Below are 14,476 nucleotides of genomic sequence, written 5' to 3'. Positions count from 1 at the left end.
GAAAGCATGTTGGGGGAGGTTATTCCAGCACTGTCAATGGTTTCAGTCACAAGCTTTTCATGCAAAATTATATCAAATGGCGTAGCTGAAAGGACAAGGACATTTCAATTTCGCAATCCTAGTCCTGTCTAACAATATCCTGTGAGAGTCCCTTCACTACTGAACCCTCGAAGAATTCCGTAGAGTATGTGCCAAGTTCGACTAACTCCACACATCCACTTCGCCATTACCGTCGGCAACAGCAACAATCCGACTCGGAATCTGAAGAGGATGACCCTCAGAAACGACCCACTCGTCGCGCCAGTCACCTTTCAACCCTTCCAGTCCAAGCATCTCGTACACATTACCGCTCACCAATCCCAGCGCCTCCTTTTCGTTAATCTTGCCACCGCCGTTCGCATGCGCAATGCCAGCGAACAGGTACAGATCCCTCGTCTGCCAGTCCTCGGCTGTGCCAAGCGCCAAGTTGACGCCTGCTTCGAGCAAGACGTCGATCGCAGTTCCGTTTGTCAAAGGCGCACCGGTCAGGCTGCGGCGCTGATCCCAGCTCTCAGCGTACGGGAACGGCGGAGCGAGCACGATACTGACGTTTGCCGCCGCGAGCTCGGGTGCAAGGAGGTGGGCTTCTGCGCCGCCGAGGATGATCAGGCGTAGCAGGCTCGCCGAGGAAGACGTGGCCTCCTTGATGCGAGCGTCAATTGCGGACTTCATGCGGATGAGAGAGGCGATGGTGTCGGCTTTGTGTACTGTGATCACCAGCGGTGTTCCGTCGTGGACGATGCTGCGAAGGGATTCGGCTTCTGTGTTCGTGGGGGCTGTTGTTTCGTTCGCTGAGAGAGCCTTGAGGAGCTTCACTTTCAGTGCATCTACCAGGCTGGAGATGGAAGGCGTGTTGTCGCCTCTTGCGTCGAGGGTGAGCGGATAGTGAACGGCAACGTGATCTCTGAGAATGGCGTGCTTCTCAAGAGCGTGCTTCGCATTCACGCGAAAGGCGACACTAACTCCCTTGTGACCACCATCCTCATAGGCAGGAGCTGAGATGGCACGAGTGACTCCATGCGCATAGGCTGCTTCGAGCGACTTGCTGTCCAGGGATAATCCGTCAATAGCAGCACTGAAGCTCTGGGCATTGTTGCCGCCGTCGTTTGTCACCTCCTCCGCTGAAATCTCCTCCACACCCAGGTATGAGCCGAAAGCTGTCGCTGGAGGGGCGAAATAGCCGTCAGAAAGATGCACAGTCTTCGCATCTGAGAGGCTGCCGATCACGTCCTCGCAGGGACCGGTGCAATCAATTCTGCCGTTCTTCACCACAACGTTGATTGGCAGCTCACTGAACTCAGTCTGCACATCTGAAAGTAGCAATTTCGATACTCCAGTAAAGACAATGCTCTTGACCTTGTCAGATGTTCCAGTGGAAGGCTCCAGCGCAGCCTCACGATCGATTGGCTTTGCACTCGGCTTCTTCAGCTCCACTGGGTCTTGGAACTGGCTAATGCCATCAATCCAGACTTGCACAGGAGTAGCTCCGACACTCAGAGGGTCTGAATCCCAAAGGGCGAGATCTCCATCAAAGCCTTCTTTCACTTTGCCAATCCTTTCACCCAGTCCAAGCAGCTCTGCAGACGCACTAGTGACGCCAGCAAGTGCGACATGGTAAGGAAGTCCGTACTTGTAAGCCTTGGCAGCCTCAAAGAGGACATGCTGTGCGTTAAGCACAGGGTTATCCGAGACGTAGACTGGAGTGATGCCATTCTCATGGAGTATCTTACCAGCTTGTTCAGAGCCGATGTACGCTTCGACCTTGTAGTACATGTTGTCGGCAAAAAGTGCTGCAGCTGGTGCCCGTCCGCCGTAGTTCCGCTTCAGAATCTCGGGAACGAGATATGTCTGGTGAGCATGGTGAAACGCCCTCACAGGGAACTTGAACTCGTTCGTGTGACGGACGAAAGCCTCTAGGTCGGGAACGGTATAGCAGTGAGTATTGACGTGGACCTGCCCTCGCAACACCGCGGCAAGACTCTCTCGCTTCAGGTCTTGCGGCAAGTATTCTTGCATTGCTTCGGCTCCGACTTGATCGGCAGCTGCACACCAGTCATCTTGTGCTTGAACGAGGTCTCTCGCTTGGTCAAATGCGTGTCTGAATTCCCAAGCCTCTCCCATGCGCGACACTGGACCAAAGTCGCGACCCACTCGCCCGTAGACTGCTTTGGCATTCTCGCCACAGGCCATCTTCATGTATCTCCAGTTGCGATCGGGGTCAGCCAGCATGTCTTCGGCGCTTAATTCTGGGCGACCATCTGATTTGCCGACCGCATGCTTTATCACGAAAGCCTCGCCGCCGATATTCTGGAGGGCTGTTAGCGATTTCTAGGATCATTGAATTCGAGCGCGGAGAGGAACAAGCTTACATTGCCACTGCCGGGCAAAATAAGAGATGTGGTCACGCCTCCCGACTTGATGACCTCAATCTGATAGTCCAGCGGGTTGATAGCATCGAGAGATCGGACGTAGGGCGTCGTGTCAGAGCTCATCTCGTTGTCATCAGTACCTCCGCGAGTCTCCGGTAGAGGTGAGTCTCCTGCGTGCGAGTGCATGTCGACAATGCCGGCGGTAAGCATTTTGCCACTCCCATCGTGAACGGCACAGTCCTTAGGCAGATCATCGTCTGCGATACTGCTCGACACGCGCGTGATCAGGCCCTGGTCCAACAATACGTCGCCATGCTGCCAGATATATTGTCCGTCTACTGGCTCACCGGTCCAGAACGTTGTGTTTCGAATCAGCGTCGCGTTACCACCGTGCCAGCGTGCATTATGCGACCGAGGTCCTGAAGGGTCACTTGGTTTCGTATGCAGTTTTTGACACCTGAAAGTCGAGGAGGAAAAGGCAGGTAATGATGGTGGAAGCATTGACGTTGACGTGATAAGGTACGCGCTATCCTGCTTGTGGAAGGCCCTTGTCTATCAGCCGTCGACAATGTTCCCGCTCGAAACCGGTTAGGCACCTCCACTTCAATACCATGAATGCCGCTCTCTGCCTGAATAATTCTTCAAAACCAAAATGTCTTGCTCATCATCTCGGCTTCCCAGCATCAGACTAGAACATCGTCGCCAAGCCTCTGCGGTCGCCACATGCTAGACACAACACCCCAGGCAGAAACCTCATCACCATTGATCTAAGGCCGATGCAGATCCCGGCGCCTTGTGTAGATTGCGAAATTTGCCGCCAGGTAGCCATGGACCCAGGATGTTTCGAGCAGAGCCCTGCGTTGCCGCTGTTGCTGATGCGAGCATCAATACAGGCGTGCTGACCGTCGTCTGATTATGGGAGCCCAGCCACATGGCAGCAGCACATATCGCGGTGTGCGGACGGCAGGGAAGGACGAGATGGGAGATGGCCAAGTGATGGGCATGGGTGGTGTTTTTCAGGGGATGTGAGAGCATTGGGAGCACGATGCAAGGCTCGCGAACGCAAAGCGCGCAAGGTTTGCGTGCCTTGCTTGCGCTGGTAAAGGTATCGAGGGAGCACGCTGATGGCTGATTTTAAGCGCCCCCTTGCCATGTCCGAGTGGCGACGACAATCTGCTGCGGCTTCACTGCCATATCCCTGCGATATCTGCTCGTTCACTGCTGCTCCGTCCTTGCAACATCTCATCCACTCTACACCAATCATGACTTCTCGTCGCCGTAGACGCTCCAGCGCTTCGGGGACTGCGCTAGGCCGAGTGAGCGCGAAACATCGTTCTTCCAGCAAGTCGACCAAACCAGACCATCCTCCTGCAGACGCCATCCATGCTAGTCCGGGCACTTCCAGCGACGACAATGGCGGCGACTCACGCAGCAGTACTGACCTGCAATCCGGCCTCGAGCAGACACGGCAGCGCGGCCGCTGCAATCGATTAGTGTACGAGCATCTCGAGGCGAAGCGCAGTCCCGCGGCGAAACAGATTGTACACGGCACCGTCCACGGAGTTGCCCAGCATGCCACTGTGGCCCGTCGCGACAATTCGCTGTATCAAGCGCTGGAGCCTCTCCTCTGGCTTGCTAACACTAGCGTCTGGCTTCTTAGCCGTACTTGGCCTATTCTCGTAATCCCACTAGTCTTGCTTCTCTCGATCGTTGCAATACTGAATACTGCTCACGAGAGCTGCGCAAGCTCATTGGCTTTGCGCCAATCGAGCCATTATCTGACGTGGCTTGGAGCACCCGACATCTGCACTGCCTTCAGACCGCCCATTTCACACCACACCCTTACACCGTCTCCGACCGTAGCTCATAGTCTTGGCAAAACTGAAAAAGTCCTGAAACGTCTTGCTTCTAAGGAATCTCACGTGGAGTTCACACTCAAGGCCTTCGGTGACATAGACAACCTGGTCTCCTCTGTCACGAACTTCGTTCTACTCGGAAAGAGGGCCTTCAGGGATCGAGAAGACCTTCTTGCCTCCCTAGACGCAGTGTTCTCAGCTGGGCCTGCTGTGTCGAATGTAATGGTCCAATTCCATACCACAGAGGATCATTACCGCGACAATCTTCTCCTTAAAATCGACCGCCTTAGCAAAGCTAGCGAAGTAACTCTTGCGATGGAGTCGCGCCGCTCGAATATCGAGTAATGGATCGAAAAAGTTTTCTCGTACATCTGGCCGGATAGCTTCTCACATACCCATACTGCTATATTCATTGCCCAGTTCAGCGAGTTTCTCGAGGAGCAAAGCGCGATGTCAAAGAGTCTCGCTAGGCAGGCACAGACCGTAGCAGATGCACTGCGCGGATTGAAGACCCACTTGCTGAATGCTCTCCGGATCATCGAACAAGAACAGGCAGAGATGAGCAAGACATGTGAGCCAACAAGCGTAGTCCATACCATGCTCTACGTTATTCATAGCACGTCGACCTGGTCTATGCCACGGTTTTGCTACCGCGACACTAATAAACAGGTGGAGAAGGTTCGCATCTTGCTCGCCATTATTGAGTTGCTGATGCAACTCACGTCTGATGCTTATGACCAAAACCGCCAAGTCGTGCAGAATATCGAGTTCATTGATCAATTCCTCAAGGAAAGAATCGAAGAAGCAACGATTTCATTTTTCAAGAATGCTCTATCTCGCAATGTAAACGCGCAAGATCGCTCCTCAGGTCATCTTGACCCTGAGAGCGCTCGCAAGAGGCTGCTCGCGGTTGTTGACGACGTACTGGCTTTGTCTGATCACGTCAAACGGGGGAAGTTGTTGCGTGACGGGGAGAAGAGGCCTCAGTACACGAGGCCGTCGGTCCCGCCCATCAAGACGACCTTATCCACATCTCGTAAGCCGTTGAAACCGTGAGGAGCACCGATAATTGACTAAGTTTACTATCGCCGACAGCGACCGCACAACCTCGCTCACCTTGACCATTGTGAGCACGAAGCTGGCGACAAATAGCAAGATCACAATGCTTGCGACTTGTGACTTGTGGGAGAGAACGTGGAAGCGACAATCTCGGCAGTACATGCTAGAGCATCTGAGCTTGGGTCTGCACCGAAAAGGCTCAACGGGGAAGCTTGAGGGTCAAGGATTGTGGCATTCGGGTTGAGCAGCGTAACAATGAAATTTGAGGGGCATGCCTAATTAGAAGAGCTTGAATTGTGTGAAGAGATCGAATTTGCAAAGACCACGCTCAGAGATTGCCACGCTCCATAACATTAACATTTGATGTCCGTGACATGGGATATATTGTAATCTGACGAAAACATCGCAGAATGGCTATTCAAGTGCTAATGACCATTGCTTAGTTGCCATTCTTTCCGACTCATAAAACCCCAAGCCTAAAAGGCCCGCGGTCTGCCAGCGGTAGTCTGCCGACGACGGCATGGTGCACAAAACCAAAGAACAGGCATCATGGACCCTACCCATAACATGGAACAGAGCGATGTGTCGCACTTTCAAGCTTGAGAAGATCCTAACAGCTATCGTACATATTTCTACAGCTCTCCGGACTTTTTGAGTCGAGATCTAATACTCTACATTGACCAAAGGCGCCAGTTCCAAAGCAGGCGCCACGCTCTGGTATCTGTAACGCGTGATAAAAATGCAAGGACTCGCCAACCACCCCCATTTTGTGGAGCCCGTTTTCACCTCCGCAAGGAACCTTCCTGGCCTCGTTTCATCATAAACTTTTGTCCCTTCAATAAATCAGGCGCTCATGGGACCAACATTTAGGCCTTCTGCTGCCTCTTCTTGGGGTTGGTCGTCTTCTTCTTCGGCGTCTGCTTGCTCGAGCTCTCGCCATTGATGTACTTCAGCAGCTCGTCCATGCTCTTCTGGTCAGTGCGGCCAGTGGCCTGCTGCAGAGCCTCAGGCATCTTGTTCGCGCTCTGGCCGACAGGCGGCTGCGGGCGGGTGCCCATGACGGTCTTCGAGGCACCGGGGCGACCATTGCGCATGAGGATCCTGCGGTTGGTGAGCAGCTGCTGCGCCTGCTTGGCCTGGCTCACGGCAGAATGGGTCAAGGTCTCGAGCCAGGTCTCGGCCTCCTTGGTGTTCTGGTTGTCGGCGCCCAGCTCGGTCTTGAAGATGTTGTAGGACTCGCGCATCTTGGTCACGGCGGTCTTGCTGTCGTGGTCAAGTGCGAGGGCCTGGGCGAGCTGGAAGAGGAGAGTGGCAGTGTTGATGCTCTGCTTGCCGGCAACCTCCTCGCAAATGGCGAGAGAAGCCTCGAACCAGACGCGGGAGTCGTGGAAGTGCTTGAGTGTCTGCAGCATGACCGCAGCGTTGTTGATGGTGGTCATGGAGTCAGGGTGCTTGATGCCGTACACGACCTTCCAGAGGTCAAGAGCGTGGCGCACAAGCGCAAGCGCGTTCCTGGTGTTGCCAGTGGCGTGCTCGAAAAGAGACAGGTTGAGGTAGGCAAGAATGGTCTCAGTAGAGTCAACACCGAGGGTGCGCTCGGAGACAATGACGGCCTTCTTGGCGAGCTCGACGGCGCCGGCCTTCTCATCCAGACTGTAGTAGATGGTGGAGAGAGCGTAGTACACACGAGCGACCTCAGGGTGCAGGATACCGTAGATCTGCTCATGCAAGCTTAAGCTCTCGAGCAGGAGCTCCTGACCCAGGTCTTTTTGGTCCTGTTGGATGCTCATGCGGCCAGCGTCAAGCGCCTCCTCGGCGAGAACACTGCGCGGCGACGCTTCCTTCACAATCGGAACAGTGTTGAAAACATTGTCAGGGTGGAAGGTCGCTGCGGGCGCGGACGGCGCAACAGCCTCAGGGCGAGCGGGCGAACGGTCTCCGTTCCTCTTCTTCTTGTTCTTCTTGCTGCCGCCCTCGGTAGCGCCAGTACCGTTAGTTTGCGGCACCTTCAGCGAGTCGGAGGACTGCTTCTGCTTCAGGTCAGACTGCTCGGTAGCAGCAGACTTGGCGAAGGCGTACTCCTTAGCCTCAAGCTGGAAACCAAGCTTCAAAGAGACCTCGCGTAGCATCTGGAGCTGCTTGCCAGACTGGACGACATCGCCGTCAATGCTGTGCCTGTAGCGTAGGGCGACCTGGCGAACGATCTCCTCCTTGAGGGTCTCAGGAGTGATCTTCTCAACGCTGAAGTCAGTCTCAGTGTAAATCGCCTTCAGCTCCTGGTCGAACTCAGGCTGCGGCTGAGCGTTGTACTCGGCGCCGAGCAAGCAGTTGAGGAGGTGAGCAATGCAGCTCTGCGAGAAAGCGGGCGGCAAGTCACGCAGCTGCTTGTTGGCGACGTGCTTGAACGCTCTGCTGACCATTTCCTGGACGCAAAGCTGCTTGAGAGCCTGCATCCTGTTGTCCTCCTTCTCGCCAGCCAGACGAGCGAGCTCGCCAAGGTAACGCACGTTGATACCACGCTTGTGCAGAGTGCTGGTCAGGCTGGAGCCATCCATCGGGAAACCAGTCTCGCCCTCCTGGAGATCACGCAGGAAGCGAGGAATCACATCCGATCTCAGGTACTCGCAGACAGTGCGGACATCAGCCTCGTCCTGCTGGTAGCTGGCCTTCTCCTCGTCGGTCTCGGGCAGCTGGCCAGAAAAGACATCAGGGTTAAGGGTGAAAGAGAAGCCAGAAACGTCCACAGACTCCTGCTGCTTGGGCTGCTCCTCGCCGTCCTTAGCCTCATCCTTCTTCTCGGCCTCCTCGGCCTTCTTGGCTTCCCGCTTCTCCTCCAGCTTCTTGGAGATGTATTCCCTGAGCTTAGAGATACGGTAGGAGTCAACCAGCTCCGGGCGAAGCACGGTCATGCGGTGAGGGTAGCGCTTGTCTTCGGTCTGTCCATCACCACGGTGCTGCTCGAGCCAAGCGATGTCGAGAGGGGTAACGCGGTAGAGATCAAGCACGTACTTCCTGCCGTCAGTGCCGAGCAGGCCCTTGGTCTCGACGGAAGCCTCAAGGTCGTGCCTCTTGCCCTCCTTGTCCCAGACGGCGTGCTGCTTGACGCGCATGTTCTTGCTGAGCTCGCTGAACGGCTTGACGAAGCCCTCGTGCTCAGCAATGACATCCTTGCCCTCGACTCCGCCGTAGTCGATCTGGTTCTCACCAGGGTCGCGCTGCTTGAAGATTCCAGGAACAATGCTCTGGCCAACAATGCGCTTGCCGAGGTAGTCCACGACAACGGTGCCGGGTGTGCAAAGACCATCAATATCCATCTGGTTGACATTCTTGACGCCCTGAACATCCTTGCCAACAGCCACACGAGCAGCCTCATCACCACCATCGCTGGTGAAGGTACCCGCACCATCAGCACCGAAAGAGTAGAAGACGTTGTTGTATACGAAAATCTGCGCATCCCTCTCTTCTGTAGGGTTCAGCGGCTGAACCTCGCCGCGGGCCACAAGACAGGCACCACGCACCGCAGCCTCGTTGTATTCCGCGAAAAGCTTGCTCGTGAGCCTCTCCCTGAACACGCGGTCCTGGACGGTCTCCTTCGGAAGCTCACGGGTCGATTGGAACTCCTCATTCCAGTCGCGCAGGGTTTCCATGTTGTCGGCGCCAGAGAGAAGAAGAGCCTCCTGCGAGCGAGCCAGATCCGGCTGGTGCTGCTGCAGAGAGGAGGACTGAACAAGCCATGGCGCTGCGGGAATGCTGTTAGACAGCTGGTAGGATGCGAGGGGATCCCGCTGGCCGTTGTACTCTTGGAGGCGGGTGAAGGATGCGTCGAATGAGGGCGAGATCTGAGCGATGAGGGAGATGAGGGAGTGAGCCGCGTATGCCTTGGGCGAGGTTTTAGGCGCAGGGTCAAACTTCTGGTTGGTCGAGCGGTTGACGTAGAAGCCAGAAACGTGAGAAGTGATGGCGTACTGCTCACCCTCGTTGGTGGTGACCTGAAGGTACAGGAGATGTCCACGGTTTCGCAAGTTGTATGGAGGCGGGTTCCAGGGCGAGAGAGACAGGCTCTTAACGGTCTTAGGCGCCGCATCCCTGGGCTTAGCGAGCATAGCAGAGATAGGGCCAGGAGCGTCGAGATCGTATCCAGTTACAGGGTTGGTGTCCTGGTTCTGATCTTTGGTATCCGTGATCTCGACCTGATCGCAAAGGCTGGTACCAGCATCAATTCCCATAACCAGATCAGTCCTGTCACCAGCCGCACCGATCAGCTCCCTCACGCGCACAATGTGCATACGCGCCTGCGATTCCGTGTACGGGTCCTCCACCAGCGTGCAGACAGGGTCCTCCATGATCTCCGGCACTTCGGACAGCTCAACAAAGTCGTTGATGCGCTTGCCCTTGTGCTCCAGGTGGAAGCATGAGTACTGGAAAGTATGCGGCTGGTCAACAATGGACTGCCTGATGTCCTGCACCTGCTCTTGTGTTGAGACCATCAACTGTGTCTGACCAGGGGTGTGCGGGAGCTTGATTGTAAGCTGGAAAACGCTCTCGGGGCCCTGAGGGATGTCGTCGGCAACGTCGTCAGGTGTGTCTGCGGATGTAACAGCTCCATCTTGTGCGGTGCCGTTGGTCGCGTGCTCGGCGGTAGTGCCGTTCGGGGTTTGCTTGGAGGACTCTCCCGCTGCCAGCATGTCAGCATGCCACTGATAAACACTCGAATGCTATGTCCGATGCATTTCCTTGTCGCTTGCCTAGTCACACGAAGAGGGGTATCACCACTTACACTTGTTCGAGACGTCATTGCTGGCGGCCATGTTGATGTCGTCTTCGCTCCGAGCCGCAAGCCAATGGAATTCTGGATGGAAACCGCGATGAAAGAAGGAGAGTGAAACAAGCGCCGAGAAGTCGAATCTACTATAATACAAGCGCCGACGAAATGTACAGAGTGGTGATGAAGAGAAGCGAGTCTGCAAGGAGTCGATCTACTACAAAATCAAACAAACTTTCGTCCCATCCCTACGCTATGACCTGGGGACGACTCCAGGCACTCCCGACATCCCCGACATCCGCCGAAACGCCGCCCTCTGCTCCGCGGCTGCGGCTCTCGGACGAAGGCAGTGGGTGGAGGCGGCACCACCGACCATCTGCAGGCCGGGGAGCTTTGAGGATGTACGCGGGGATGGCGGGCGTGCCTTCGACTGCAATAGTCAAGAATTGACGGCCGGTCGTCAATTCTACCACGAAGCACAACCGCCGTGCTGCTAGCCCTGTCTCGACCTGCCACGCCGCACGTTAAGCTGCTGTCTAAGCCACCAGCCAAGACGCGGGCCTACCTAGATCTCCTGGAGACGCCGTGTTTCATCGTCGTCTTTCCGCTGTGATACCAACCCACCATTCGCTTTGTTCTCTACACAATTTTCGTTTCCTTTGCTGTGAGGTGTTCTGGGTCTGGCCGTGCCGGAAAAGCCTTTAGGGAAGTCGCCGTGGCGGCGCAGGTTATGTTTTGAGCTCTGCGCATCACTTTCTCGGGGACAATGCCTCCACTACATTCATTAAAGCTTCTTTCTATCGCCACGCGGCAGCGATCTCTCAATGCCGTGAGATGCAACCTCCGTGTGCCCTCCGCTGCAGCTATCCGTGATGGCCCAGCGGCCGTCTCACAAAAACGCTTCGCATCCGTTCAGCAACCTCCGGGTCCCAACCTTCCAGGCCCACCTGATGACCCTAACGAAGAAGACGACTCCAAAAAATCCAAAGGCGGCGGCGGTGGCGACGAATCATCATGGCGCTCAACGGCTCACAAAATGGCCGAGTCTGCCCTCACCACCGCAGCATCGGTCGCTATCCTCGGCGCGGTCGGTTATGGCTACACTCGCTACTACAAGTACATGATCCTCGAGAAAATGGAAGGTGCTTTCAGACCGGGAGATCCAGTCCTGGACCTGGCAGCCGCAGCAAAGTCAGGATCTGCCACTGGCTTGGGTTACCTGGGCGATGAAGACAGCAACCGCGAGCACTGGGTCCTTCGTGAGGAACAAGGTCTCATCGACGAGATTGTCCACGGCAGGCTTAAGGGCCAGTATCACCTACTCGTCGGTGAGAAGGGAACCGGCAAGTCCAGTATGCTGATTGACGCGATGGCGAAAATCGACGGCGAGGGCGTCGCCATGTTCGAAGCGCACGCCGACCCTGAGATCTTTCGCATCCGTCTTGGAAAAGCCCTTGACTTTGAATTCCACGAGGACAACATAGGCTCTCTCTTTTCCATCCGCGGTCCTCGAGATGCCAATGCCTTGCTCGACATCGAGCGTGCTTTCAACAAAATGGAGAAGATCGCCCTCCGTCGCCGCGAGAAGATTGGACGCCCGCTCATCCTGATCGTGAATTCGATGCATCTGGTCCGCAACAACGAAGAGGGCCAGGATCTGCTCGAGCTCCTCCAGCAGCGCGCTGAACAATGGGCGGCGAGCAACCTGGTCACCGTGGTCTTCAACAGTGACGATTACTGGGTCTACGAACGGCTGAAGCGCTATGCGACTCGCATGCACGTAATCCCGATCATGGACCTCCCCAAGACGCAAGCCATGCAAGCACTGAAGAACTACCGCGTCCGCTACCGCCACGATGACCCCGATCTTTCCATTCTCGAGCAGGTCTACGACAAAGTCGGTGGTCGCATTAGCTACCTCAGCCGCGTCGCCAAATCACACGACATGATCGACACCTGCAACGAGATCTGCCGGCTGGAGAAGACCTGGTTCCTCAACCAGTGCTGGATCCTCGGCGACGAGATGGACGACGACGTCATGGATCAGCAGAAGTACGCCTCGGCCGCAATGGTGCTGGCCAAGGCGCTCGTCGACCGCGAGAAGGAAATGGAGGCCGTCTATCACGTCGAGCACGGCCACATCCTGCCGCAGATCCCGCTGCACGAGGCGCGCTACATCATGACGCGCGCGGACTTCATCCAGGACTACGACGCGATCAACATCTTCACCATCGACTCCAAGGCGCGCGTGCGCGCCGACTCCGTCCCCATGATGAACGCTTTCCGCGAGATCTGCTCGGAGGAGGGCTTCGAGGAGCACTTGGAGGCGACTCTTGACCGTATTGGTGACATCGAGTCACTCCAGCGCACCAGAGAGCTGACGCTCAAGGATCTTTGGCGTGGCGGCAAGTACACGTTCAAGACGGTGGACACGAAGGGCAAGGAAACGGGGAATGTCACTGTTGCTGTGGCGAGTGAGGAAGAAGGAGGCAAGGGAGATCAATGGGCGACGAACATGTAATTGTATCATTATTTTCAAGGGTTTCCAGGACAGTGTGCAACCACCGATCGTCAGAATTTGGTGGACAGGAGGCTGTTTCCTAGGTTTACAGATCAAAGACGAAAAGCAGTCAAACTCTTGATACAATCGAAGAATCCTCTATCAATTATGAATTGACACCCGGAAGACCATAAACGCCACTCGTGGGCGCGATAGATGATCAGGCCGATCTTAATCGTCCCATTCCTCATTAAGCTCATCGATCAGCCTGTTCTCCGCATCACTGCTGTCGCCCCTCGCTCTCCTACCACCGCCCGAGCCCCCGAAACCGGTGTTCACGCGGCTGTATCCTCGCCTGGAGGGCATGCAGCGCGCGCAAGAGGACGTGAGGATGATGAAGACATCCTGTTGGACGCGAAGGTCAGCACGCGCCAAAACGAAGTGGATTAGAGACCTTTGAAAGGGCGTTTGAACGGTACCTTCAGGAAACTGCCGATGCCCGCCCACAGGGCGTAGTTGGGCAGCTGGCGCCAGCCGCGCTGCTGCAGGACCATGCGGCTGTAGACGCAGCCGCCGACAATGTAGACGATGATGGCGATGATGGCGATCACGCCGAAGACGCCGCCGGGCGAGAGCGTCTGCTTGGCGACTTCGATGCCGCCGCAGGCGGCTGACGAGCGCGCCTCGAAGAAGTAAGTGCACTGGTCTGGGTCGGCGCCGACGAAGTTGAGCGTCAGCTGGGGAGACATTGGGTCGCGGTCGCAGAGCATGGAAATGATGGTGCTCTTCCTGCGCTCGTCTTTGGCGGGCTCCTTGGACTTGGATGGTTTGTCTTCATCCTTATCCTTGTCGTCGCCCTTGCCCTTGCCCTTGTCCTTGTCTTTCTTGTCATCGTCGTCGTCGTCGTCGTCAACGATCTCTCTCTCACTCAATAGATCAACACTCCTTCTGCTCTTGCTCGAAGCGCCACAAGGCGAGCCTCTCGTATAGTTCAGAACCAGCTTCCTGCCCCTCAGTACCGGCGCATGGTTCTCCTGCCCAATGCTGTAGATCTTGCCATGATCGTCCTTGTAAAACGCGCTCACGTTCTTCCATGACTCCTCCTTCACTCCCACAACATCCGTGATGTTCTCGAGCACCGGCCCGCAGAAGTTCATCGTGAAGTTGTATCCATAGTCGTAGCCTGTCGCGTTCCAACTGATCTCGCGCGGATGCTTGGACTTCGACTCCGCAGGCGGGAGGATATGTAATGGGTTAAGGTCAAAAAATGCGCCGCTGGTGGGCGAGCGGATAGTGCATGGTTCGCGTGGTGTGTCTGACGCTTTCGCGGGAGCCGGATCGGCTGAGGTCAGGGACAGGTACAGGGCCAGAGAGTAGTACAGTAACTGCATTGTCGCGGACGCGGCGATGTTCGCAATTCGCGCACCGGGCGCGAAGAAAGCGGTATTGGGTGGGCAATGGATGTAGGTAGGTATGTGCAACGAACAGGCGTGGTGGAATGAGTTGCACCTGACGATCCGGACGGCGCTAGGGAGTAGTGAGCGGCGATCGAGCGGAGCCAGAGGAAACGTTGTTTGTAGGAGACATTTCAGGGTAAGCTGCTGCCGCCTGCCGCCTTGCAGGGATGAATGACGCCACGGTCAGCTCCTCTTCAGCTCTGTACCTGGCCTTGAGTCGGAAACCTAGTGTCCAATAAGGTACGCATATTTGTACATGAAAGCTTACAGCCAATAGAATGGACTCTCTCAGGGAAAGTCTAGTTCATGAGGTGGTGAGGATGGCATGACACGCTATGTTCTTCTACGATGTTGAGGACGATGTTGAGGATCTAATGAGAAATCGAAGATTCCTCGGAGATCTTCTTCGTGGAACACCGAAGAGTTCCGTAATT

At 55.7% G+C, this 14,476-nt stretch overlaps 5 protein-coding genes across 5 annotated transcripts; 2 read left to right on the top strand and 3 right to left on the bottom strand.

Annotated features, from left to right (window-relative positions):
* Nucleotides 1–86: 86 nt before the first annotated feature.
* Nucleotides 87–2,846, bottom strand: WHR41_00429 (uncharacterized protein). The gene is made up of 2 exons (XM_069369035.1): nt 2,409–2,846; nt 87–2,346 (listed from the first exon to the last, which is right to left on the bottom strand). Exons 1-2 carry the CDS (start codon nt 2,616–2,618, stop codon nt 202–204), a joined length of 2,355 nt encoding a protein of 784 aa, XP_069233914.1. The 5' UTR covers nt 2,619–2,846; the 3' UTR covers nt 87–201.
* Nucleotides 2,847–4,861: 2,015 nt separating this feature from the next.
* Nucleotides 4,862–5,320, top strand: WHR41_00428 (uncharacterized protein; the record flags this gene model as incomplete). The annotated part of the gene is made up of 1 exon (XM_069369034.1): nt 4,862–5,320. The coding sequence occupies one exon, from the start codon at nt 4,862–4,864 to the stop codon at nt 5,318–5,320; it is 459 nt and encodes a 152-aa protein (XP_069233913.1).
* Nucleotides 5,321–5,886: 566 nt separating this feature from the next.
* clu1 (Clustered mitochondria protein-like protein) lies at nt 5,887–10,349 on the bottom strand. Its single transcript, XM_069369033.1, has 2 exons — nt 10,101–10,349; nt 5,887–9,998 (listed from the first exon to the last, which is right to left on the bottom strand). Exons 1-2 carry the CDS (start codon nt 10,129–10,131, stop codon nt 6,190–6,192), a joined length of 3,840 nt encoding a protein of 1,279 aa, XP_069233922.1. The 5' UTR covers nt 10,132–10,349; the 3' UTR covers nt 5,887–6,189.
* Nucleotides 10,350–11,121: 772 nt separating this feature from the next.
* On the top strand, nt 11,122–12,606 carry WHR41_00426 (uncharacterized protein; the record flags this gene model as incomplete). Its single annotated transcript, XM_069369032.1, has 1 exon — nt 11,122–12,606. The coding sequence occupies one exon, from the start codon at nt 11,122–11,124 to the stop codon at nt 12,604–12,606; it is 1,485 nt and encodes a 494-aa protein (XP_069233921.1).
* Nucleotides 12,607–12,628: 22 nt separating this feature from the next.
* Nucleotides 12,629–14,174, bottom strand: WHR41_00425 (uncharacterized protein). Its single transcript, XM_069369031.1, has 2 exons — nt 13,065–14,174; nt 12,629–12,990 (listed from the first exon to the last, which is right to left on the bottom strand). Exons 1-2 carry the CDS (start codon nt 13,974–13,976, stop codon nt 12,817–12,819), a joined length of 1,086 nt encoding a protein of 361 aa, XP_069233920.1. The 5' UTR covers nt 13,977–14,174; the 3' UTR covers nt 12,629–12,816.
* Between the last annotated feature and the right edge of the window lie 302 nt (nt 14,175–14,476).

This window comes from Cladosporium halotolerans (assembly GCF_011745625.1).
Source record: "Cladosporium halotolerans strain TM138-S3 chromosome Unknown Sca1, whole genome shotgun sequence".
Classification (NCBI taxonomy): domain Eukaryota; kingdom Fungi; phylum Ascomycota; class Dothideomycetes; order Cladosporiales; family Cladosporiaceae; genus Cladosporium; species Cladosporium halotolerans.
Note: the sequence above shows the minus strand (reverse complement) of the source record. Positions and strands in the feature narration are given on the sequence as shown.

Bases quoted from the DNA above. Each gene is read 5' to 3' on its own strand.
- WHR41_00425 (XM_069369031.1), bottom strand. From the start codon at position 13,976: ATGCAGTTACTGTACTACTCTCTGGCCCTGTACCTGTCCCTGACCTCA. The intron at 12,991-13,064 runs GTACCGTTCAAA...CGCGTCCAACAG, and splicing joins GCATCGGCAGTTTCCTGAAG to GATGTCTTCATCATCCTCAC.
- clu1 (XM_069369033.1), bottom strand. From the start codon at position 10,131: ATGGCCGCCAGCAATGACGTCTCGAACAAGT. The intron at 9,999-10,100 runs GTAAGTGGTGAT...ACATGCTGGCAG, and splicing joins CAATGACGTCTCGAACAAGT to CGGGAGAGTCCTCCAAGCAA.
- WHR41_00429 (XM_069369035.1), bottom strand. From the start codon at position 2,618: ATGCTTACCGCCGGCATTGTCGACATGCACTCGCACGCAGGAGACTCA. The intron at 2,347-2,408 runs GTAAGCTTGTTC...ACAGCCCTCCAG, and splicing joins TTTTGCCCGGCAGTGGCAAT to AATATCGGCGGCGAGGCTTT.